The following is a 24,500-nucleotide window of genomic DNA, read 5'->3' as shown; positions in this document are numbered from 1 at the left end:
AACATAGGAAATATATTTCCTGTATTTTTATTCAAATATTTTTTCCTCTTTTTAAAATGGGCTCGTATCTTAATTGGAAGTATCTCACTCAACAGCCTAAATAGTTTCTCCTTTGCAATGCTAAAATTAAAACACAGCTGCACAGAATCAGGTATTCTGGGTTTTGCCACAGACTTGTAGCACAACTTTGGTTAAGTAACTTCATTTCTAATGCCTGACTTCCCTTAAAATAGGTATTACAGTATAATTCTTTGACTTGGTGGTGCATAATTAAGGTCTACAGAACTCGCTGATCTTCTGATTAAGGATCTCAACACATTATACACTGCTTAATTTTTAAGCAATAAGAATTAAAGAAACATTTTTCATTACAAAGATTAAAATGATCTATTTTTTGATTATCTCATGTGGACACCGTACTTACCTGGACCATTGATTTGTCAGAGTACATCAATTCAATTGTCCGATGTATTCTAGATATGCTTTCCTGCAAGTCTAAGGGAATAAGGAGAAAAAAAAAAAGTCATATCCTTCTGCGCCACCACTATGAGTTATCTATATGCTTCTACAATATGCTACATCTTCACTTTTTCCAACATGAAGGCTCAAACAAGGATAAACAGTCCTAATCTTATTTAAAAATTGATGTTAACCACGCACATGCCGGACACTGAAGTTTCTCAGGCCTGAATGCAAATGCCACAATCCCAGGGACAACGCAGCCTGCTCCCCACAAGATACCAGGCACGCTCTATGGGCAAGAAAATGGCTCTACTTTGTTCTTGTCCTTGTCTGAACAGTTAGTGCCCTTCCTTCTGCCCCACACCAAGGGAGCAGTCCATGCACTCTCCTGAACAAAGGCCGCTGCAACTATCAGTAGCTTTTGCAAAGAAGCTCACTGCACTCTCCCAAAAGAGCCCAGGTTGTGTACCCACAAAAGGGCCAGTCACAATCTGGCATAACTCCTTAAACTGTCACACTGACAGCTACAGGACAAGGATGGAAAAATCTACCAATGCAAGTACCACTTCTCTTCCTCTCCCCCACCTCCATATCACAGCTATGTCTGAATAGGGTACAAGCCCAACTCCAATGTGAAAAGGCAAGGTTTGGGGCTAGAGGTGAATGCTTTACCATCTGAGACAGACTGACATTTTTGTTAGTATTAGATTTTTTTCCTTCATCTGTCTGTTGAAGACAAATGTAAATCCTCTAAGAACTGTGAAAAATTACTGAAGTCAAACACACTGATTTTTTTCCTCCAGAATCAAAACATTTTCAGTAATCCTTTTCAAAAGCAGCAGTACTCCCTACTTTTTCACAGTACCTCTAGTGTCATTTTCTACTTCAGTCCTCCAACGATGTAAACAGCCCTCTAACACTGAAAGCTCTTCTTCCGTTATGTGTCTTGGTGCTGGATGCATTGGTAGGTCTGGAGGAATTCGGGACTGTGTAAATGGTTTGTGTATTACTGATCTTTGTACAGGTGATGTGCTTGGTATCTCTGATGATGAAGGCCCCTGTTGGTCTGTTGTGCTGTATTTATTTAAAATATGAAATGAGATTTCAAACTTCCTATACACAAACTATAAACTACAGAAATTGACTTCACAAACACTTGGAGCTGAAATAGAAACCAACCAATCCCTGATCATTTTTGTTTTTTAATCTGAGCAGTTTTAAACACTTTAAAGCTCACAGTTACCAAGTTAAAGCAACACAGTCCAGAGAGAGTATATTAAATACAAAATGGAGTCACCATGTGACTTCTTATATTTTCATAGTATGCCATGTGGCAACCACCATGACAAAAGAGACAATCACAATTAAATCTTTCAAGCCAGAGTTTACTTTATCAAAACTGATCAGAACTTCTGCATAGTATTACAAAATTGCATAACTAATCAAAGTGGTTCAAAGCATGTGCTGCTCATCTCAAAGAGGAAACTATAGATATATATGGTTTCAATTCATGGAGGCAATTTTTTCCTAATGCAAGTTAATACCACAAATTTTAAGTTTAAATACTGGTTTCCTTACACCTTGTCCACAGTAGACTTTTTCCTTCAGATTTCCACCATTGCTAAACTAGTATTAATCCAACAGAGCTAGCAACAATGGGAGCTCCAGTGAGCGCAAGCTACTGGCATTTTAGAGCTCCTCTGAGAAGGGTAAACATCTGTGTTAACGCAGCCACTATTTACTCCTAGGAGAATTTTGCACCACTACACACACGAAGAATTCATATTCCTTGCATTCTCCCTCCTCCCCCTCTAATACACTCTGCCAGGGAGATGCTGCAATTACACCTTTCACCCAGCAAGGGCTGCTGTGGTACCAGAAGAGAAGGCAGCCAGCTCAGGGCCTGAGGAGGCACCTGCAGAGGGGGAGGGCTGCTTTCTTCACAGCACCTTGCCCATGGGGCCAGGTGAGGAGATATAAGATATGGGAGGATGGACACAACAGGGCAAACAAGGTTGCTGGGGATCACAGACTGGGGTTCAGAAGGGCTAGTGGGGGAGGGACAGACTGGGGAAAGGGCACAGGAGCTAGTGGGGTGATAGCACTGAGCCAGGGGCTGAATGGCCGTGGGAGTGAGGGCCACATAAGGATAGCATGAGAGAGGGGTGGCTGAATGGGAGTGCAGGGACACATGGGGATGGGGAATATGTGCCTGACTGAATGGGAGAAGCTAGGGGTCAACCAGGCTCTGCCTGGAGGAAGCTTCCCAACTCCCTAACAATCCCTCCCACGCAAAAAAACCCTAAAACCCGTTACACACTTCTCCCACCCATATCCAACAACCCTCCAGGTTCACTCCCAGGCCCTTGTCTAGCCACTATTTCCCTCTCCCTCAGCTTCTCTGTTACCCGTCTCCCCCAAGGCTTTGCACTGCTTCTGAGAGGGGTGGGAAATACAGTTCGGTATTGCAGTTTAAATGAATTATTACTCTAAGTTCTGTATTAATATACCTAGTAAGTAATCCATGTCAAAGAACATTTCCTGAATCTTTTTTGTTGTGTGTATGGTTACAGATATATGTGCTGACAGGTATTTTGAAATAAATTACCAAAATAATTGAAACTGGTGTGATTATATTGCGTTATTTTGAAAAGTAAGATATGCAAAATAATGTAGAATTTTAAAATGTGCACAGAGTTTTGAATTTTTTGGCACAGAATTCCACCAGGAGTAACTATTACTATCCCTAATGGTGGGAAATAAAAAAAACAACCAAGTTTATACACAGCCCCAGAAACCACTTTTGCCCTTGTGCCTTCCCATTTTGGTGTCAGCTAAAAAGCTTATGCCTAGTTTCCAGATTTGTACATATGACAGAGCCCAAATTTGTTAACCTCTGAGGCATAATCCCAAGTAAACACATAAGTGTTTTGCTATGAAGGTTATCTGAGATTGACTGGCATATGTTGTCATGCGGAGAACTCACAGAATACTTATAGTTGACGTTATGCTAATCTGCTTTGTGTTTTTAATGTTTTAACATATGGGCCTAAAAGTCACAAAACTCACATCTCACAAAATGAACTCAGTACATAGCACAATTTTAAACAGCAAGGCATTTTTTGTAGTGTAATTCAGGCAAACAGCGTTCCCTTGCTGGAGTCTGTCATCTGTTTTATTAATAGGAAGTTTCATATTCATGATGATCACAGCAGTACCAGCAAAGCACTTCAGCACTTTTAAAAAGAAAACTTTTGATCCATTTACTTCAGCAGGGATACTCACAAGTTATGCAAGTCTTTAGTTGCTTTGCTGGATTGGGACCTACTATCCCAATGAATCAGTTGGTATGAAAGCACCGATTCATTGTCACAGTGCTGTGTTCGATCCTAATGTACAAATCTCTCAACTCCATTTACTTCAATGGGGTGGAAATAAGGGCAGAATTTGACCTCTGTCAGCATGGTATTTCAACACTTACATAAAACATAAAAGAGCAAAATCTTTGCGAATGAGTTTAACATGGTCAAACAGCAATTGAAGTAGTGAAGCACAAGAAGAGCAGATAGCATATGACTGAGATTTAGAAATGCAGATCATTGCTGGATTAAAGCAACACTTGGAACCATTCAACACATGCATGTGTAAAATTCTGGAATTCTGATAACATATTTTTCCAATGATGTATAATTTATACACCTATAAAATCTTGTATTCATTTTAGAATTGCAATTGTCACTCCAACTATTTATAATGATTCCGTTTAGGAAAGTTTCAGCTTTATAACTAGAATCAGACATTATATTAACAGAGAACAGATGAGCTCATAGTGATACAATTCTGTGACAGCAGTAAGGTAAATTTTTCTTAGAGATAATTCACAATACACAGCAATATGGCTTCTGGTTTTGGTTTAAAATTGACAAATCTCCACCAAAACAAAATTAGAGAATAGGTTTTCATAAATACATAACAAAAATACTCCATATATAGATAGCATTTTTGTATTACTGAAAAATATTCATGATGAGGAGGAGCAAATCCTAGAACTTCCCATGTTAGTTAGGAGCTCACTTTTACTATTATTGGACAAAAAAGTATTTAAAAAAAAAAAAAACTCATCTCTGCCTCCCCCTAGTCCTTCCTCTTAGAACATCAGGGTTGGAAGGGACCTCAGGAGGTCATCTAGTCCAACCCCCTGCTCAAAGCAGGACCAATCCTGAGACAGATTTTTGCCCCAGATCCCTAAGTGGCCCCCTCAAGAATTGAACTCACAACCCTGAGTTTAGCAGGCCAATGCTCAAACCACTGAGCTATCCCTCCCCCGAGACAAACTTCATTCCTTAAAAGTGATCCATAATTTGCCTAAAAACAAACACCTAAAATCAGAAACGCTAAACACAGAACACACACAAAAGAGATCTCGTTTTTACCTTGGAATGGTCTGTGCTGTTACAGTACCACTAGGGGGAGCACTAGCATCAATATCATCAATCGGAGAAGTGCAGACAGGTTTACTTGATGCAAACTCCAATGCATACTGTAGGACATCTACCAGGGGGAATCGTTTAGGACCAGAACCATAGCTTAAATATCTGTTAACCATAGAAATGTATAAATATCCTGACACTCATACAAAATGGAATTTTTGGCAGACTACAATTAAGTAAAATAAACCTGTCATCATAAATTCCGTGCATTTTTTTGCTTAAATAAACATTCCACAGAAGTTGCAAGTGGAATGGAAAAAAGGTCTAAGAGAAACTTCAGAACACTTAATTAAATATAAAAGACAATGAACTATTCTGCTCTGTATAGCCTACAATTCAATGTCACTTGCCCTTATGTTTGGAAAAATCATCTATAGTACCGTTCTAATCTCTGCTGTAACACTGTGAGATACTCTTTAAGTCTCTTGATCTCATCCCGTTTAATTCTTGTAATTTCTCTGTTTTTGTGCATGTATCTGTGAAAACAAAATGGTAGACAAGGAGTCACCTGCCTGCATTTCAATACTGACACTGAACTCTATTAAACTGTCATACACATTCACCATCAACAACTAAGTTTGAGTCACTAAAATCATTTTTCTTCCACTTATGATGCATTAAAAAACACGTATAACAGAAGAGACTAATTATAAGGCCATGTCTACGCCATGGGCACGACAACAGCGTAGCTTCAGCATTGCAACTACACTGCTGCAGCACCATTGTGTAGACACTTCCTACACGATCAGAAGGGTTTTTTTCCGTCAATGTAGTTAATTTACCTCTTTGAGCAATGGTAGCTAGGTCAACAGAACAATTCTTGCATCAGCCTAACCATGTGCTCACCGGAGGGGGTCCAGTTGGATTAACCACAGCATTCAAGAGTATGAATTTTTCACAGCCTTAAGAGCCTATATCCACCGTAGCGTAGACCAGGCCTAAGACATTTACATTTGTTTGTCCACTATTCATCAGAAGTAGATTTTTAATTAATTTCATTTTGAGTTGAATTATTTCTACAAAATACAAGCTTATGCTAATCTTTGGCATCATATATGGCATTATAAAAAACTTTCAGAAAAGTCTAGATTCCCAAGCTCTAAATCTCTGTCCACAGAACAAATACATCATAACTACTTCTCAACATGCTTTTTGACAGTTATAAGAAGCATGGTTTTAAGTTGTGTCCACACAGCAACTCTTCTGATTCGTAAAAATGGTCTGTTCTCACAAACACATGGTTGGTTTATACCACATCAGCAGCAGCAAACAGTGTTTCATCTTGCACTCTGTAAACTAGTACAGCACCCTTTTTTTTGGCAGTGTGGACATAACTCTCAGGTGCCACTACGTGGCTTAGTAGTCTGTGCAGTAACGTATTCCACGTGCATATCTTAAACACCAGGGAAAGAATATTTGCAACACTATGGGATAACACTGTTCAGATTAACCATTTAACTAACTAGTTATAAAATGAGTCAAAAGCTGTAGTATAGAGTGTTTCAGTAATATAAATAGCAGCATACTTACAATTTTTGGTCATTGACATGAACCTACTAAAACGATCATTACAAACCATTAACAATTAAGCTATTCTCTCTACAATGTAACATTACAATGGGCTTAAATTGCAGCAAGGGAGGTTTAGGTTGGACATTAGGAAAAACTTCTGAACCGTCAGGGTGGTTAAGCACCGGAATAAATTGCCTAGGAAGGTTGTGGAATCTCCATCATTGGAGATATTTAAGAGCGAGTTAAACAAACACCTGTCAGGAATGATCTAGATCAGTGGTGGGCAACCTGCGGCCCATCCGGGTAATCCGCTGGCAGGACGCAAGACAGTGTTTACATTGACTGTCTGCAGGCATGGCCGCCCGCAGCTCCCAGTGGTCATGGTTTGCCATTCCCGGCCAATGGGAGCTGCGGGAAGCGGCAGCCAGTGGACAGTCAATGTAAACACTGTCTTGCGACCTGCCAGTGGATTACCCTGACGGGCCGCTGGTTGCCTACCACTGGTCTAGATAATTAGTCCTGCCTTGACTGCAGGGGACTGGACTAGATGACCTCTTGAGGTCCCTTCCAGTTCTATGATTACCATGAGTTAACCCATCGTAAGAAGAACTGGCAGTTTAACCAATTTCATGTAATTTAATCTTTAAACACACTAAGACTCTGCTGAACACATTGTAACATACCTGTCCAGATATAAAATGGGAGGAAATTCTAATTTGTTGTGGATCTTCTCTGGTCTTCCCAAAGCCTGATTAAACTCAAATCTTGAGAGCTCAAAAGTTAAGACAGGAGGAAGTTCAGTGAACCAATGCTGAACGAACAAACAAACAAAGGAAGCACACATTAAATTCTTTTCAACCATACTGCAATTGTTTGGTTATATTGTTACAATAATGCTTCCAACACTGTGGGTTTAAAAAAAAAAAAAATTGGCAATGGATCAGTGTCAACTTCATATGGTTCCCCCACCTTTCATCTTTAGTTTAAGTAAGACTGACTGTTTCTATTCAAACTTCAGATCATTAGAGCCCAATTGTTACCAGTAGGTTTACCCTGTGTGTTCAACCCAGGAAATCAAGAGTTCTCAATATCTTTCACACCCCAGCAGTTTAGTACAAAATTAAAACCTGGCAGAAAGTCGGTCACTTTGAGAGTAGATATGGATCGCCAGTGTTTGTAACCACAGATGTTTAGTTACCTTCCAGGCTCTTATGGCTGCCAAGTTTTGTTTCCTTACCTCACCAATTGGGACAAATGGCAACCTGAGGTTTCTTTCTGAAGTGGTATATCCTTTGTTAAAGCATTGAGAAATTCAGCCTTCTGTAATATTTCCAACACCTTAAAGATTTGCTGGCTATTTCCAAAACAAATTACTGGTATATTCATTTTTAATATCTTCCATAGGAAATATGACTAATGTACTGTACATCTGTCATCATCTTAGATTGGTAATTGTGCAGCAATATTTTTCTTTGCTCGGACTTATATATTTTCTGTTTTTACCACTGTCAATAATTCTTTATAATATGCTGCATGACTGTTTTTGCTTCTGCCTTCATGCAGAAATAGAAGCCAGGTTTAAATACAGTGTCTTAACTTTACAACATGTAAAGATGGACAATCTAGAACAGCGCATGGTCATTCTCTGTTTTCTACAATTTGCCAACATTCATATAGTAAATTCCAAAAACCACTGAACCCTGCAATTTATAACTAACAGATTATAATTAACTGCTCCATTTCAATTGTGTGTGCAGGCGCATGTATGTGTATACACAATTTTGATGGTGTAGTGTCCACCGTGTTCACAACACACAAAAAACCACTTACTTTCATTTAAAAGTTGTGCTTCATACTGCACTGAGATACTTGAGTGAAGTCTTTGTTTGTGTGTTTGCTTCAGGAAAGGTGTTACCCTACAGCCTTATCATAAAAAACTGAATTTATGCTGAGGTTGTATTTGTGCAGGTGACCATAATTAAAAAATAAAACAAATGGAAAATGTCATATGAAAAGAAAGCAGCACGAATGTGGGATCTGTAGGCAAAGGTAAAACAAACAGCAGCTGACAGTAAAAGGAATTAGTGCAGAAGAGAAATTTTAAAACTTTTGTCAGTATTAACAAATTGGAAATTACAGCTACAAATTGGAAGATGCTTTTATTATGCTTTGTAATTAAAAGCTAATGTATATTTTGACATCATTTTAAAGGAAGTAACATTTTGTTATTGTAACATATTTACATGAAAGGTAGGAATATATCTGAACTAGGGAGACAACACAATCCTATTAGGAAGGATTTCACATTCTTGAGATAGGTGTGACAGGATAGTGAAAATACATAAACTGAGAAAATGTGGCTTAACCATTATGGGAGGATGCGAAAAAAGAATCATCTCATCCCCTTCTACTTTTGCATACATATTGTATATTTACATCCTAATTTATTCAAATAAAAAAATTCTAAATAATCCAGCCCACCCCAAATAATGGAGTGTTGACTTTTTATTATTATTATTATTAAAAATCTTAGGTCAGAGTTAAGTTCTATTAACATATTGCAAACAGGCTAGTCCCAGACTAGATAGATATGCAGTCATTACGTAGCGTGAGAGACTTTTCTGAAGGGGATAAGTTGTCAGAAGAAAAAAATGTCAATTATACCTGGCAAAATCCACATTTCTATAATTGTACTATGAACAACATTGTACATTTGTGTCATCTGTACGTTCAATTCAGACCAATATTGTTACCTGCAAAATGCCAGCTCATTAGGTTATACAGGAGCTTAAAATTTGCAGAAGCAAATAGTAAGGCACCCAAATTCACTGCCTAAATAGTCAGAAGGAACCCAGCACAGCTTAGCCTGTGTGTGCTCTCTATGACACAGTAGTTCAATATACAGATGAGGATTGAGTCAACTATGACAGGGAGAGATTATGCAAATGAGCACTGTTACAGCCTGTGTCACCTACACCACTGTAATTGTCTAACCTGGCAACTGTGTTCAGGGTAAAGCAGGGCAGCCCAAGCAAAAAATGGTCATGTGACCCTCAATACCCTCTCAGAAAGAATAAGGTGGACCCATAACTCAGCAGTGGAACATCTCCAGTCACACTGGAGACACGATGCTCACTCAGGGCTGCACTATGTAAGCAGACTCAGCAGTTTTTTGCATCAGCATACACTTCTCCAGAGCCCAATGCTGAAGTGACTCCTTTTATTTGATATGTCGGGTGAGCAGTAGCCATCTGCACCCCTTACACACACAATGCATACTACACAGGCATGATTTAGGATAGGCTTACACCACTACGGCAGCAGCCTGCGTGATCACCAGCACAGTTCTGTGTGGGGATCTGCACTCTTGGTTAATAATCTTGCTCTTTATTTACATCATCATAAAGAGGCACTATTAGCCCCTACAGGAACCAAACATTTAACTCACCTCCTGGCCAGACTTTCCAGAATTTTCTGAATGTAAAGATTCGATCTCCCCTTCAATCATGGCAGCTTCTAGGCACTCATGCAGATCTTTAAAGCCATTAACCTGGAGTGGATACTGGCCAAACATTTCTGTGTTTTCAAATTTCTTACCTTGGCAGGAGAGAGGTATTAACAATTAAGGTTTTATGCTTGGTGTCATTTGCAAACAGTGCATCCCTGTATTCACACCCCAACACACCATTGTGATAGTCTTTGTATAACATATGCCTTGTAAACTATCATTTGAAAACTAATAGCTTGCTGGTCAATAATATTGTACTGAAACATGTGTAGCAACATTATATGTAATAATAATAATTGGAGATACACCAATCTCCTAGAACTTGAAAGGTCATTGAGTCCAGCCCCCTGCCTTCACTAGCAGGACCAATTTTTGCCCCAGATCCCTAAGTGGCCCCCTCAAGGATTGAACTCACAACCCTGGGTTTAGCAGGCCAATGCTCAAACCACTGAGCTATCCCCCTGCCCAAAGTTATGAACATAAGCTGAAGTTATGACTGAAATGTGTTTACCAGACACATCTGCAGACTGGGTAAACAAGTTTATTGAAGACAAAAGACATGCTGACGCATCTAGCCAAGGGTCATCAAAGTTGATTGGCAATAACTGGTCAAGTGGCCATTCTTTGGCAGAGAAGGGGGGCAGAAATAGATTGATTTTCATTTTAACAAACACCATAGAACCTTTTTCACCATAAGACCCCAAGTCTCCATCCTCATAGCTTGAAGGAACTTCATCTAGGGGTAACCCGCATTTCAAAGGGTGACAGGACTATAAAAGGGAGAGGCAAAAACACCCTAAGTATCCTATATCTCACTATTTCATGTGAGAAGACAGAAAAAACAGCCTTTGGATTTTGGGAGGGGTTCTTACCTGTTGCAGGAAACATTTGGTAAGAATGTCACCTTGAACACTCTAGTTTGTTGAATTTTAGTTACTATGAGGTGTTTTATCTTTATTTCTCTTGCAACCATTTCTGACTTTAATACCTTATCCTTGTACCCACTTAAAAATCTCTCTCTTTGTACTTAAATAAACTTGTTTTATTCTTTAAAATCAAAGCTAATCCAGTTTTGTGTTTAAACTGAATTGTCTGGTAATTCCAACCAAAGTAGTAAACTGTTGTACACAGACCTCTTACAGGGGCAATGGACCTCTAAAAACTGGAGAGGGCTGGATACTGGAGAACACATATTTGGGGTAGGGGAGAGAAGTATTTGGAATTGGGAGTGTGTTGGGAATCACCCTGCAAATGGTAATCAAGGCTGGTGGAAGACTTTGACAGAAGTCACTGGCAGGCTGCAGCTATACACACACACACACTCAGTGTGACCTGCATGCTCTCTGGCTGTTTGTAAGGGGCCCACTTTGGGAGTTACAGCAGCAAAGCACTGTGAGGCACCCAAGGTTGAAGGACAGGTGGTGACACAACCCCTCTCTGTCTGGACTGCACCTAGAATGGGATATGCCTATAAAATTTGCACTACTCCCCACTCCATTACCCAAGTCATTAATGAAAATGTTTAACAGTATCAGACCCAGGACTGACCCCTTGTGGGACTCCATTAGATATGACCTCCCAGTTTGATAGCAAGCAGTTGATAACTACTCTTTGAATATGGTCTTTCAACCAGTTGTGCACCCAACTTGTAATTTCATCTAAAACACGTTTCCTAGTTTGCTTATGAGAATGTCACGTAAGACTGGGTTAAAAGCCTTACTAAAATTCCTCCTATCCACTAGAGGCCAGTAAACCCGTCAGAGAAAGAAATTAGGTTGGTTCGGCATGATTTGTTCTTGACAAATACACGCTGCCTATTTCTTATAACCCTATCATTCTCTACGTGCTTAGAAATGGATTGTTCAATAATTTGTTCCAGTATCTTTCCAGGTATCAAAGTTAGGCTGACTGGTGCATAATTCATCAAGTCTTCCTTAAAAGGGGGAACAAAAAGATAGGTACTATGTTCGCTTGTTCCAGATTATATACTAGTATTGAACAAATCAATCAGATGCATGAAAATAAATTACTTTGGAGGGAAAATGATTTGGATGAAATATTAAAATGACTGATTATTTTGCTCCTCAACCACTAAAATCTACTAAATATTTTAGTTCCTACACTTATGTTACTTTAACAACTAGTTTTATTTATTATTGATATAGCACTCCCGATGTGCATAGCATTTACAGGTGAAAAGTAAGGGCCTGATCCAGGAAACTAATTCAATAGTTCTTACTTACCTGCATAGTCCCAGAGTCAATGGGACTACTAGGACTTCTGCCCTGAGAATGCTACAGTAATTTATACAAATCTGTAAAGACTTCCAACTACGGAGACAGGGAGAGTAAGAACGGGTAACACCACAAAGGGAGAAAATTTTATTTTACACGTATTTATTTAGGCATACTTTATGACAGTCATTATAAGAGGAATGTTTTATGACCCATTTATTTTCTTCTACTCCTTTGCTTTTGTAACCGTGCCATGTTCCGATGTGGAAAACATGAATGTGTGTGAATGCAGATAGGAGTTGGAATGTTAGCGCAAAGTAATGAGTCTGTAGGATAGATTTGAAGAAAGAATGAAGCAGAGAGAGGCACAGGAAGCAGGATGTTCCAGGTAAAGACACAACTGGAAGTCACTTTAAATTTGGTTGAAATATTTTTCAGTGATTTCTGCAGAAGTGGAACATCAATCTTCAAAGTATTACAAATTTTAAACTGTTACACATTCCAGAGAGAGAGAACAAGCTCACTTGCAATCATATACTGGAACAGGATTTTCTGTAGTCTAGTATGAAATATTTGCCAGTTTTCAGGAGTGTTTACACTCAACTCTACCTAAATTGTGCTGCACCTGAACACACATTCAACTCTTCTGGAAATTATCGAATCTTCCTAACATTAGTTTAAAAAACAAAACAACCCCCCCTCCCCCCCCCACTATCCATGTCCTTGCTTTTTCTAGGAAAAAAACTGGTCACCGTTGTGATCAATGTTCCCTTTCATTTTTCCCATGCATGTGCAGAACAAATTTTGTTATGTCACCAATATGGAGATGATATGTGGTGGGGGTGGGTCCGAGGGGTTCGGTGTGTGGGAGGGGGCTCAGCGCTCGGGCAGAAGTGCAGGCTCTGGCTGGGGGTGAGGACTCTGGGGTGGGGCCAAGGATGAGGGGTACAGGAGGGGGCTCAGGGCTGGGGCAAAGGGTTGGGGTGCAGGGGGGCAAGGGCTCCAGCTGTGGGTGCAGGCTCTGGGGTGGAGCCGGGGATGAGGGGTTTGGACTGCAGGCTGCCCCGGGGCCATGGCAGGGAGAGAGAATTCCTCCCAGCCCTCTCTCCCCGGCAGCTCCGAGGTGCCCCTCCCTGGCCGCAGCAGCTCCGGGGCCGGTGGAGATCATCACCCAGTCTCTGCACAGCTGCGACACCTCCAGGGCTGAGGCGGAGGAGAGGCACCTCTGGGTCTAGGGGAGAGACGCCCCTCCCTGCCGCAGCCCTTGATAGGCTGCTCCAGGGCCATGCAGCTGCGTGGCTTATAGGGAACTTAGGTTATGGTACATATTTTAAAGATGTATTCTCTGGGGTAAGGTATCATTTAGAAATGTGTGCAATTATACAGTTCATTTGTTTAACTAGACATATGTTTAAAAATTTATCAACTGACATCTTTTCTAATTCAAGCACAATAAAATGCATACCTTCAAGCACACCCACTGCTAGAAATCGTCCATAAAACAACTCTACCATTGGGTTCTTTGGCTTTTCTCCATCCCTAAAAACATGAAATATGCAACTGTAAGACCAAAAACATCAACAGCCACATAAACCAACAGTTACAAAAAGTAAGAAGCATTTGCATTTATTACATAAATCCATATAGTGGCATAATTCATTTTTAATTATTGTAAATGTCAAGTTTTGTACTTTCATCTGTTCATGGTAATCTAAGGATTTATGTATTCACAATGGTGAAGTGTATTTACAAAGTAAGTAAATGTACTTTATTCTGGGAAGTTCCATGCATATCCAAACTCAGAATTGAAGTCAATTCCCAAGACTGCTTGTAAACATACATAACCATGTAAGAGTGAGTTCCCGCCATCCTCCTAAAAAATGTAATTGTTCAAAAAAAATGTACAGATGTTCGGTGACACAGTGAATAGTTAGCTTTTGTGAGAAGAAATTGGAAAAAGTTTTGTAAGTATTTGAACTACTGTATTTAAAAACGTTATTTAAGGCAAAAGCCAATTGATTGGCCATGATGCATTTTAGTTCTTTAATATTTTGCTATTTTCATACCAAGTTCCCTACGTTTCCCAAGATGAAAAAGACAAGATAGCAAAATAAATAAAACAAAAACTTACTGACAGTACCTAGAAAGAAACATCTGCACTTAGAAAAATCAGCTTTTTATTGAAGTACAATAAGATGTTATCTGTCCCAGCAACAAAATAAACAGGTTTTTAGGAAGGGGGAGAAGAATAATACTAACAAGAAAACAAAAATATCCTAAAGTTAAGGTTAGATCCAACTGTCACTGAGTTCAGCAGAAGTCTTTTCATCAGAAATTGGACTGGGCCATTACAGTAGTTAAAACAAGAAAATTTTCATTGACATTCAGTGTCCACTAATTCTTTTTAATCAATCCTAAAAATTTACAATCAATGAAATAGACAATTTGCATATATGCCTGAAAGATGAAAAAAATGTCCAGTGCAAAGATGAACAATGCCTCTGAACAGGATTAGATTAAAAGTGATAACTACCTTACAACTTACACCACTGTTACCGCGAGTAGAGCTGTACTTATTATATATTATAAGCCCTATTTTTTCCAGTGTAGACAGGACCCAGGTTATCTCCTTTTTTAAAATTTCATTTTCATAATATGGGCCATTGGTTGATGGAAAGGACAGAGGAGTCAGTTGTCTTAAAAATCAGTTTAAATGTTCTTACGATGGGAAATTAAATGAATATATGACTATACATTTTTACATATTAAAAACCCCTTACCTCTCCTCTTCAGCTTTAATTTGGAAGGCATCTTCTAACCAATCTAATAGTTTATGAGTGAATTCACTCACATCTTGCTGTTAAAAAAAACAAACAATGATTAATACATATTTATGTGTATTCTTGAACACTATTAAGTGCAGCACAGTGGCTTCCACACCCACAAGAACTCCAAAATCCAAGTGTTTCAAGGCCATGCTACAATGGTTTTCCCATCTTGGCTCTTCGAACGTGTTGTGTTCCTCAGTCAGTACTATCTAGACATCCCTAACACTTTGGCAGATCTCATGCACCCCAGTGCTCCAAGACATGTTGTCATAAACAGATAGTTAAGGGTTAATGTCTCTTTTACCTGTAAAGGGTTAAGAAGCTCAGTAAACCTGGCTGACACCTGAGCAGAGGACCAATAGGGGGACAAGATACTTTCAAATCTTGGTGGAGGGAGTTCTTTGTTTTGTACTCTTTGTTCTGGGGGTTGTTCGTTCTCGGGACTGAGAGGGGACCAGACATCAATCCAGGCTCTCCAAATCTTTCTGAATCAGTCTTATGTTTCAAACTTGTAAGTAGCACAGGCAAGGCGTGTTAGTCTTATGTTTGTTTTCTGAACCTGTAAATGTTCCTTTTTGCTGAGAGGATTGTACCTCTGTTTGCTGTAACTTTGAACCTGAGGATAGAGGGTTTTCTCTGGGCTATATAAATGTAAGTACCCTGTAAAGTATTTTCCATCCTGATTTTACAGAGCTGATTTTTACCTTTCTTTTTCTTTCATTAAAAACTTTAAGAACCTGATTGATTTTTCTTTGTTGTAAGATCCAGGGAATTGGGTCTGGACTTGGTGTTGGTGGGGGAAAGGAGGGGGAAATAGATCTTAACACAAGGAGAAATTAACCAAGGGGTTTGGATCTGTGTTCCCCAAGGAAGGTTTTGGGGGGACAGAAAGTGTGCCAGACACTGACTTCTGGCTGGTGGCAGAGTTACCGGATCTAAGCTAGGAATTAAGCTTAGACGGGTCCATGCACGTCCCCACATCTGTACCCTAAACTTCAGAGTGGGGGAGGAAACCTTGACACATGTCTAAGTCCTTTGGTATGTGACATGTGGAGATTGATGCTATCCACATGGAATGCTGAACTCAGTGTATTGTAAGCAAATGATTTAGCCACCTAAGTCCATATGGATAAAATGACAGATTTAAGTAGAAACAAATGACTTGGAAACAGTAAAATGTAACGGCTATGATTTAGAACAAAATAAAGTATCAAAACTCTCCAAACGAATAAATATCTAGCCTCTTCCCCCTATCTGGGGATCCAACATGCCAAGATTAATAATTGAGATGTGCTGTAGAGCCCTGCATGGCACTAGTGTAGACCCCTGCGGCGGGACCAGGATCCTACCAGTCCCGCAGGACCCACTACCATAATAGCAGGAGTGGGTATTGTGGGATGGGACGGGAGTGGGACTAAAAATAGTCCCGTTCAGGGCTCTAATGCGCTCCCCATGAGTAAGGCTCTGACAAAGACTGCTAACTCCATTTAACTTCTGATCTTACATGTGAGGCTGGAACTCAGGAGCATGGAACTGCTAAAAATCTTTGTAAAGTAATAGTTACCATTGCTTTGAAGGTGTTGTTTTTTGTCTGGGTGTTGGAAGGGAGGATTAAATTTAAAAGCATGGATTATGTTAGGCACACTCAGCCACAAGCCTCCTTTCATTTGGAAAATGGATTTAGACCTTGTGTGTGAAAACAGCACTTCAATGAGATCATACAACATTGCATTTGGCCAACAATCACATGAATAAAGGAGAATTATAAATCTTATTGTCACCAATTATGAATATAGTATATTTTGCTTTTTATTTAGGTTAAATATTTGCTACTGTTCAGAGACCATAAGGAGATCCAGTTCTAAATATAAATATTGTAAATTTTACCTGCTGAGAATCATTTGATTTGAATGCATCTTTAAGAATGTCAACTGCTCTAGATGGATCAACGTATTTCCTCTTTGAACCAACGAGAAGCGCAAACAGATACCTCAATTCACGCATGAAAGGCAAATTCCTGTGTTCCTGTATTTAAAAAAAAATATAAACAAACATTCAACAATTTCCCATGAAGTACTTTATCAGTTTTATAACTATAAAGATAGTGTATAAACTGTGAACATATTACACACACATATTACTAATATTCAATCTGCTACCATATAAGATGTAAACTTAACATGAGCAATGCATGAGTGTGCCACATTACATCTGACTTGTGCCATGTTACGTGGAATGTGGATCCCCCCGCCCTCCCCCCAAAATAAAAAATAAAAATGCACCCCAGCAAAAAATGCAGTCAAACTTGAGTAGTGAAATTTAGCTTCTAAGCCCTGGTCTACACTATGAATTTATGTCGGTATGACTATGTCACTCAGAGGTGTGTCACCCGAGCGATGCAGTTACAACTGACCGAACTCCTGGTATAGACAGTGCTATGTTGACAGGAGGGCTTCTCTTGTTGACATAGCTACTGCTTCTCAGAGAGTTGGAGAGGCTTTCACATTGGCATAGATAGCGTCTTCACTAAGCGCTACAGTGGTACAAGCCCTTAGAAACTAGACTTTAATGGTTATTTAGCCTTCAGACATCACGCATAGCTGAACAGTGTAAGTGTTGGAAGCATGGGGTTGTGCTTAATACTATAAATGGGCTTGCAGAATTTGATTTTGATTTTTTTTTGTAACTGATATAAAATTGATATTATTTAAGAATTTTCAATTTTTATCAATTTACATTTTTTAACAGTTGCAGGAAATTATAGTATAATTAGCCAATTATTTAATGACAGTACATGTTGAGATTCAATTGTTAAACCTTTATACAGTGTTACAACACAAGCTGTCAACACTGTCAAAATTACAAAATAAATATCCTTAAATCAACAAATCACACCTATTTTTACTATTCATTCGCTAGTCCATCTGTAACAAATCTAATTCAAAAGTCTAAATCTCTGGATGTTTATTCTAATTAAAGTTTTCAAGTTTGTGTGTGTATGATGAAATCATGTTTACTGACAATTACCAATAAAAATGTAATCCTTCCATGACTAACTGTAAACTGAGAGTATCATCTTGAACCTTACAATTAACACCAGGAAAAAAAAGTATACTATCTAATGATCTTTCAGTTCAATAGCATTTCATTTTATAAAGTGAACTTCTACATGAGATCAACTGTAATCCATGATAGTATAGGAATAGTTAATATTCAGGCAAACTACCATTTGCTAACTATACTATTTACTTTACACTGCGATTAAAAAGTATGTTGGCTAACTGAGAATGGGGTGTGATGACAATATAATTGCCTAGAAATATTTAGTGTGTAGGCACACTAAGGAAGGGGAGGAATTGTTTTAGAGTGGGTCCAAGAAGAGACAAACAAGAGTAATGAGATGAAATTTAAGAAAAAGAATTTAAACTGATAAAATCTTCCAAAAGTGAGATTTAAGTTATCAGACTGAAAAAAACCTCCCAAAGAAAGTAGCAGAAACCCCATCACTAGATATATTTAGAACTAAACTGCAAAAACCCTAGGAAACAAAGCTGGAACAATCTTATATCGTTTCTACTCAGATTTTTAGCCCATCTACTTCTGATGAACTCACTGTTTCAGAAAACTCCCTGGAATACGCATGCTTTAGGTGGGCCATAAATTTGCAAAGATGGCGTGCATCATTACTGCTTCCCTTGATGGAATTAAGAGCAAGATCCCCTACATAACGACCTGCTCGATCTCCTCCAATCCTATTAAAAATACCTATACAGTAATACGTAGTTCTCTCTAATTTCAGGAGAGAAACAAAAATAATAAGGGTAGGAGCCTGCAAAATCAAAATCAAATGAATTGAAATGTAAAGGTTTAATTTATCCCAGGTTAAAGGTACTGTACAACACTAGCCACACCTCTCTGGCTTCTGAAAGGATAGCTGATACTGCTCATGAATGATGCTCATTAATTAGGAAGGAAAGACAGAGACTACTTATTCCAAATATAAATTAAATGTACCAACACCCTAACACGATATAGATGTCAAGCAGGCTAGTCAAACTGGTATTGATTGCTCTGTAACGAACAATTGAATAGTCTAATTAAACAAAGAATGGACTTGTTTAGGCAGTTCTGTGGAATGCTACCTTGTACATTTAAGAACAATGTGTATAAAATGGTGTCAAACAATTTTTAAAGTAGGAATAATAATTGTGAATATATTCTGCATGCATGTTAAATACCTTTCATATTCATATAGGCCTCCAGGTAGATTTACCTGCTCTTCCAGCCTACTTCACAATAAGTCAAAAAGAGCAATGTTCACAGAATCTTCATTTAATCTAATACACTCTTCTTTCCAATGTTAATAAAAATATATTTTTCTAAAGTTTTAAAATGGCTTTTTAAATTTAAATCAGATTTTTATTTAGGTGTTCCTAGCTCTTTCGTTTTCTCCCATTTTAGAGTCTTAAATTATTCAGGTGAATAGAATTTCAGATTTTACATAGTGGTATTCTTCTACCAGGAAATTTCAATTTTAATGTTCATCTTTTCATAGTTTGTATTTTAGACTAGATTGCATGTAGTATCTTCCAGGAAAGCATTGGGTAGGAGGAGGGTGGCGCTGTTTTAAAATTCTGACAACATTCTGAAGAGTTTTAGGCCTAACTGAAGTGCTCATCTCATTTCTACTTTTGACTTGTTAGGGGTACTCATGTAGACAGCAGTCCTGTGTCATACAATCACACAGGCTCCAGCTCTGCAGAGACTTAGGCACATGTTTAACTTTAGCCAAAAGGGAACAGCCCCATCGGCTTTACGAGGAATTCTCAGTGCATAAGCCTGTGCAGAATGGGGGACAAACTGTAAACTCTTTGGGGCAGAAACCATCTTTTCATAATGTTTGCGAACATAGTGACGAGAATTTCTAGGAGCTACCATGATACAAATAATTAGCAATACTTGACCAATCACAGGGTAGAATCTTCTAGCAAATACTGTACAGTTCACAATACTTTAAATACAGGCCCCACAAACATTTATAGCATTAGGACAAGGTAGAACAGTGAATGTCTATAAGACAAAGCTCATTTAGCACAGTGTAAACTAAATCTTAATGAGTTTGTGTCTACAACCAAAAGAGAATTGTGTTTAGGAAAAAACTATTTGGAAAGAATTTATAGAAAAAAATAATTTATATATTTTTCTTGGTCTATAGCAATTTGTAAAATTCAAACAATTTACCCTGCCAGTAGTTATGTTGAAATAAATTAGTTTAAAAAAAACCCCGTATTTATAATGTAGTGCATTATAAATTAGATTAAAACTGAACTACCACAAATTTTCAAGTTATGCTAAGGCTTTTATAATAGATTAAAATCTACTATTTAAATTACTCCAGTGTGCTTCTTTCTACCATTGTGCACTTGAAAATGAGTATTTTATGTAAATATGACCATCAATGCCACTACCTTCTTTGTTTTAGTTTCAAATTCAAATATGTGCTCACAAAAATATGGATTTAACATTACTACGTCATCTACCTCACAATCCGTAATACTATGCCCTACTCTACAGGCCAAAATATGGTAGCGTGTGGTCACAGTAGCCTATGTTGTCTCCCAAAGTTACACCAGCAGCAAAAAGCTGTAATGCATATCTCCTTAACTATGAGTAAGTGGCCTGGAGCCAACCCGTTTCTTAGTGTGGTTCTATCAGATTTGTTTGCTGAACAGAGTGATATCAGTTAAATACATGGATGACGACAGTGTTGAAGAAATACTTCATTGCTGCAAGAAATTGTTCTGCCTATGGTGCAAATTAGCACAAACTTTCCTTTATGTATTACAGCTCTTTCACCAGTGAGAAGAGTTGAAAACAAAGTTTAAGTAACTTACCCAGGCACACCCACCAACAAAGAGAAAAGCAAAGCCAAAGTTAAAATGAGGAGTTCCCGGCATCCAACCCTACTCTCAATCCATCAGAGCATGAAGACACATAAAACAAAGATCTTGAAAATTTGTGGTCAGTAATGCCTTGCCTGCACTAGGGAAAAAATGGTTCATTCTTAACTCATGCTAGCTAGCACGTGTTAGCTAACACAAGTTACAATACTAATGAAGATAAACAGTTCACCTCAACTGCTAGCCAATGTTAAAACTATACCGTGCCTTATTTCACTAAGATTTTGTCTTGCCTAAGCCATGTGTACACTTACTAGCTTACACAGCGCAGCTGTACTGATACACAGCTGTGCTGCTGTAAAAGCTCTCGTGTAGCCGCGTTATGCCGATGGGAGAGAGCTCTCCTGTCGACATAATAAAACCAGCTCAACAATCAGTGGTAGCTACGTCGACAGGAGAGCGTCTCCTGCTGACATAGCACTGTACACAAGTGCTTATGCTGACAAAATTATGTCGCTCAGGGGGGTATTTTTTCACACCCTTGAATGCCAAAATTTTGCTGACATAAGTGCTAGTGTAGACACAGCAAACATGATTTAAGAAAACATCTTTTGCCTAGTGAAGATGCATCCTAAAAGCAAGGGTCTCTGCTCGGATATTTGTCCAAGTGCTAACCAGTAATTTTTCTGAATTCTCCCTGCAGTCTCAGCTGGATATGGTCCTTTCACGTCACATCAAATTATTGCATTGCTATGAGAACAAGAAGCATTTCAACACAAAGGTGGCCACTTTCCAGTGGTAAAGAAATGCATGTACATCAATTTATATTATTCGTTCCCCTCAGGATGGAAGGTGGTCTATAAAACATAAGTTATCATTAAACATAGAAGGAAAATATAGACCCTTACTAAGGATTCTTGCTCTCACCAACCTGAATCTCCAATATACCAGCTGCCAAGATGTTACACTCAAGCCCATACGTTTGGCTGCCATGCTAGTCCATGCATCATTAGTCGTACAAAGCCTGAGATGGTCAGAGTGTCTACAGATAGTATGTTTGGAAATGGAATCTGTATAATATCGCAAGTGCCAACCCCCCTGTAGGAGATTCTTCTTCAATAGCAACAATTGAAGCTCATTTACTTGATGCCACGTAATGAGCCAATCGTATTTTAAGTGCTAGAAAACCAAGACAAGGAACTCAAGAGTATGTGTCGTTGCCACTAAGACAGGTAACGTAACTGATGTTGAGATGCTAGACAGAGACCAGTGGGTAATGTGCAAAGAAAAATATTTTAGGACAGCTATTTTGCTATGGAAAGCTATGATGCGATCAGATCTCTTTCAATTAATAGAATACACTGTCCCCTTACCCTGCCTTAATAATTTCCTACTACAGCCTACATGATATCAGTTGCGCACGATTTTGTGGTCTTACTCAAATGACTTAGATGCCGTGACCTATAGTTCCCCAACCTCTGAAAATCAGGCCATGAACATCTCCATGCTTCGCTTGTTCCCGTCTGACATCACTGTAGAATCTGAGCATCCCAAGTACCTATGAAATTATCCTCTCAAACACACCCAAGAGCAAGGAAGTTATTATCCCTATTTTGTCACACTGTGGACTAAGTCACAGAGAGATTAAGTAATTCACCCAAGGTCACACAGTCTGAGGAAAGCTAGGAATTCAACCCTGAGTCTCATTCTAGAGCCATTGGCACAAAACCAACCTTCCTCCCAATTATGTTGTGAGAGGATGAGTAAGTTAATAGTACAGTACTTAATTTCAAAAGGAGGATCTGTTAATTAACATCTGTGAAAATCAGGCTCAATATTAAACAGTGAGTGTGGCCAGGTCTAGGCTACAAACTGTTGCTGGCATAGCTATATTAGTTAGGGGGTGTGATGAGATGTGATTTGTGACCTACACAGCTGTGCTGGCAAAAGCCTCTAGTGTAGATGCAGTTATACGGGCAAAACTTGTAACAACAAAAGTGAAATTTTGCTACTATAAGCTGCATACATACTGGAAGTGTTTAGCTAGTATAGTATGCCTGTATAACTATGCCATCAAAGCCTTCCAAGTGTAGCAAAATTCAGATCTCCTAACTCCCAGAACTATATTCTACCATGAACTTGCAATGCCTCCAATTTCTCCTTCCTACAAAGCACAAAGTAAATATGTATAGTGCCTCTGAAATTAACAACTAGAAGTCACACACAGCATGAAACTGAGTTACTACAGAAATGTCATGTTAGTCACTGGAAACGTATGTTTCTAATTTTACCTTTTGGTTTCGGGGCAAATCTTGAGCACTTGCAGGTGGATTGTAGTTCAAAACTAGTCTTCGAAACTCCAGCAGGTTAAATAATGACTGAAAAATTAAAAGAAAATATTTAAATGCTTTTGCAGAAGAAAACAAAATCTTTCAAATGTGCCTTAAAATAAATTTATTGTTAGGGACTTGCCATTCTGAAGTTCTTTTTACACAAGTATTGTTATTTAGATTGAAAACTTTGCCATATTGACAATAGAGAGAAAATGTATATTGACAAAATGGCATAGTTTAAAAAAAGTCATTTGTATGTGATTTCTTAAGATTTATATAAATCTTAGAAATCACATATAATAAAAAATTATATAAAGTTTTTATTATAACTTAAGATGGCAGTAAAATAAAATTCTTTATAATTCAGATTTAACGGTGGCATTATTTTCAAAACAAGAAATGGAAAACTGAAGTTCTAAAGAAACTCCTACTTTCTTTACCAAAAAACACTACTCTTACAAACTTACAGAAATGATTCCATGAAGATATGGGTTAACATCTTAATATTTAATATAAATCTAAGATATTCATATGTCCCCCATCACCATAGTATCTGTACACCTCAATCTTTCATGTATATATCTTCACAATACCCCTGTGAGGCAGGAAAGTACTAGTATCCACAATTTACTAATGGGGATCTCAGGCACAAAGTGATGAAGGGTATGTATACTTGGGAGGGTGGAGGGGGGAAGGAAAGAGTCCTTTGGCAGCAAGTTTCAAAAGTGGGAACGTATACAGTGCTATTTTTAACCCCACAGCATGAGCCCTACGAGCCCGGATCAGTTGACCCAAGCTCTAAGAGACTTTTTTCCCCCCCTTCAGTATACACACACTCTCAGTGACTTGTCCAACATCACACAAAAAAAGTCTGTGGTAGAGCTGGGAACTGAACTGAGGGCTATCAAATCAAGTGAGCTGCTATAACTTGAGCTAAGGCTCCCTCAAGAGCTACAGTTCCCTTGGGCAAGATTCTGCCACTCTTACCTCACAGTCCTCTTCATTTCAGTAGGACTGCTTGTGGAATAAGGTACTACTAAATGTAAGTAAGAGTGACAGACTCTGGACGCTGGTAAGTTAACATTGATCTGCAAGAATGGGGCAATGGTGGGGAGTTCGTGTGCCCTTTGTTTCTTCGTGATCTATCAAGAATCCCCTAAATGTTGGATTTTTCTGCTGGTGTTTTACTTAATTACTTTAGAAAGTCATACTGTCTACCCAACAAGCACTGGT

At 38.6% G+C, this 24,500-nt stretch overlaps 1 protein-coding gene across 5 annotated transcripts in view; it reads right to left on the bottom strand.

Annotated features, from left to right (window-relative positions):
- USP25 (ubiquitin specific peptidase 25) overlaps nucleotides 1-24,500 on the bottom strand; it is a 127,166-nt gene that overhangs the window by 36,602 nt on the left and 66,064 nt on the right. For 4 of the 5 annotated variants that reach the window (XM_045002162.1, XM_045002158.1, XM_045002160.1 and 1 more), the window contains exons 6-15: nucleotides 23,226-23,312; nucleotides 16,922-17,059; nucleotides 14,987-15,063; nucleotides 13,672-13,745; nucleotides 9,913-10,061; nucleotides 7,148-7,275; nucleotides 5,333-5,428; nucleotides 4,896-5,057; nucleotides 1,328-1,536; nucleotides 425-495 (exon numbers count right to left, since the gene is read on the bottom strand). In XM_045002162.1, coding sequence (XP_044858097.1) covers nucleotides 425-495; nucleotides 1,328-1,536; nucleotides 4,896-5,057; nucleotides 5,333-5,428; nucleotides 7,148-7,275; nucleotides 9,913-10,061; nucleotides 13,672-13,745; nucleotides 14,987-15,063; nucleotides 16,922-17,059; nucleotides 23,226-23,312 — 1,191 coding nt within the window. The remainder of the gene's footprint in view (nucleotides 1-424; nucleotides 496-1,327; nucleotides 1,537-4,895; nucleotides 5,058-5,332; nucleotides 5,429-7,147; nucleotides 7,276-9,912; nucleotides 10,062-13,671; nucleotides 13,746-14,986; nucleotides 15,064-16,921; nucleotides 17,060-23,225; nucleotides 23,313-24,500) is intronic. The other variant, XM_045002161.1, reaches the window with a different exon arrangement.

The sequence above is a fragment of the Mauremys mutica genome, chromosome 1, assembly GCF_020497125.1.
Source record: "Mauremys mutica isolate MM-2020 ecotype Southern chromosome 1, ASM2049712v1, whole genome shotgun sequence".
In the NCBI taxonomy this organism is placed as follows: domain Eukaryota; kingdom Metazoa; phylum Chordata; order Testudines; family Geoemydidae; genus Mauremys; species Mauremys mutica.
The sequence above is the reverse complement of the archived record's forward strand: the minus strand, read 5'-3'. Positions and strand labels throughout refer to the sequence as shown.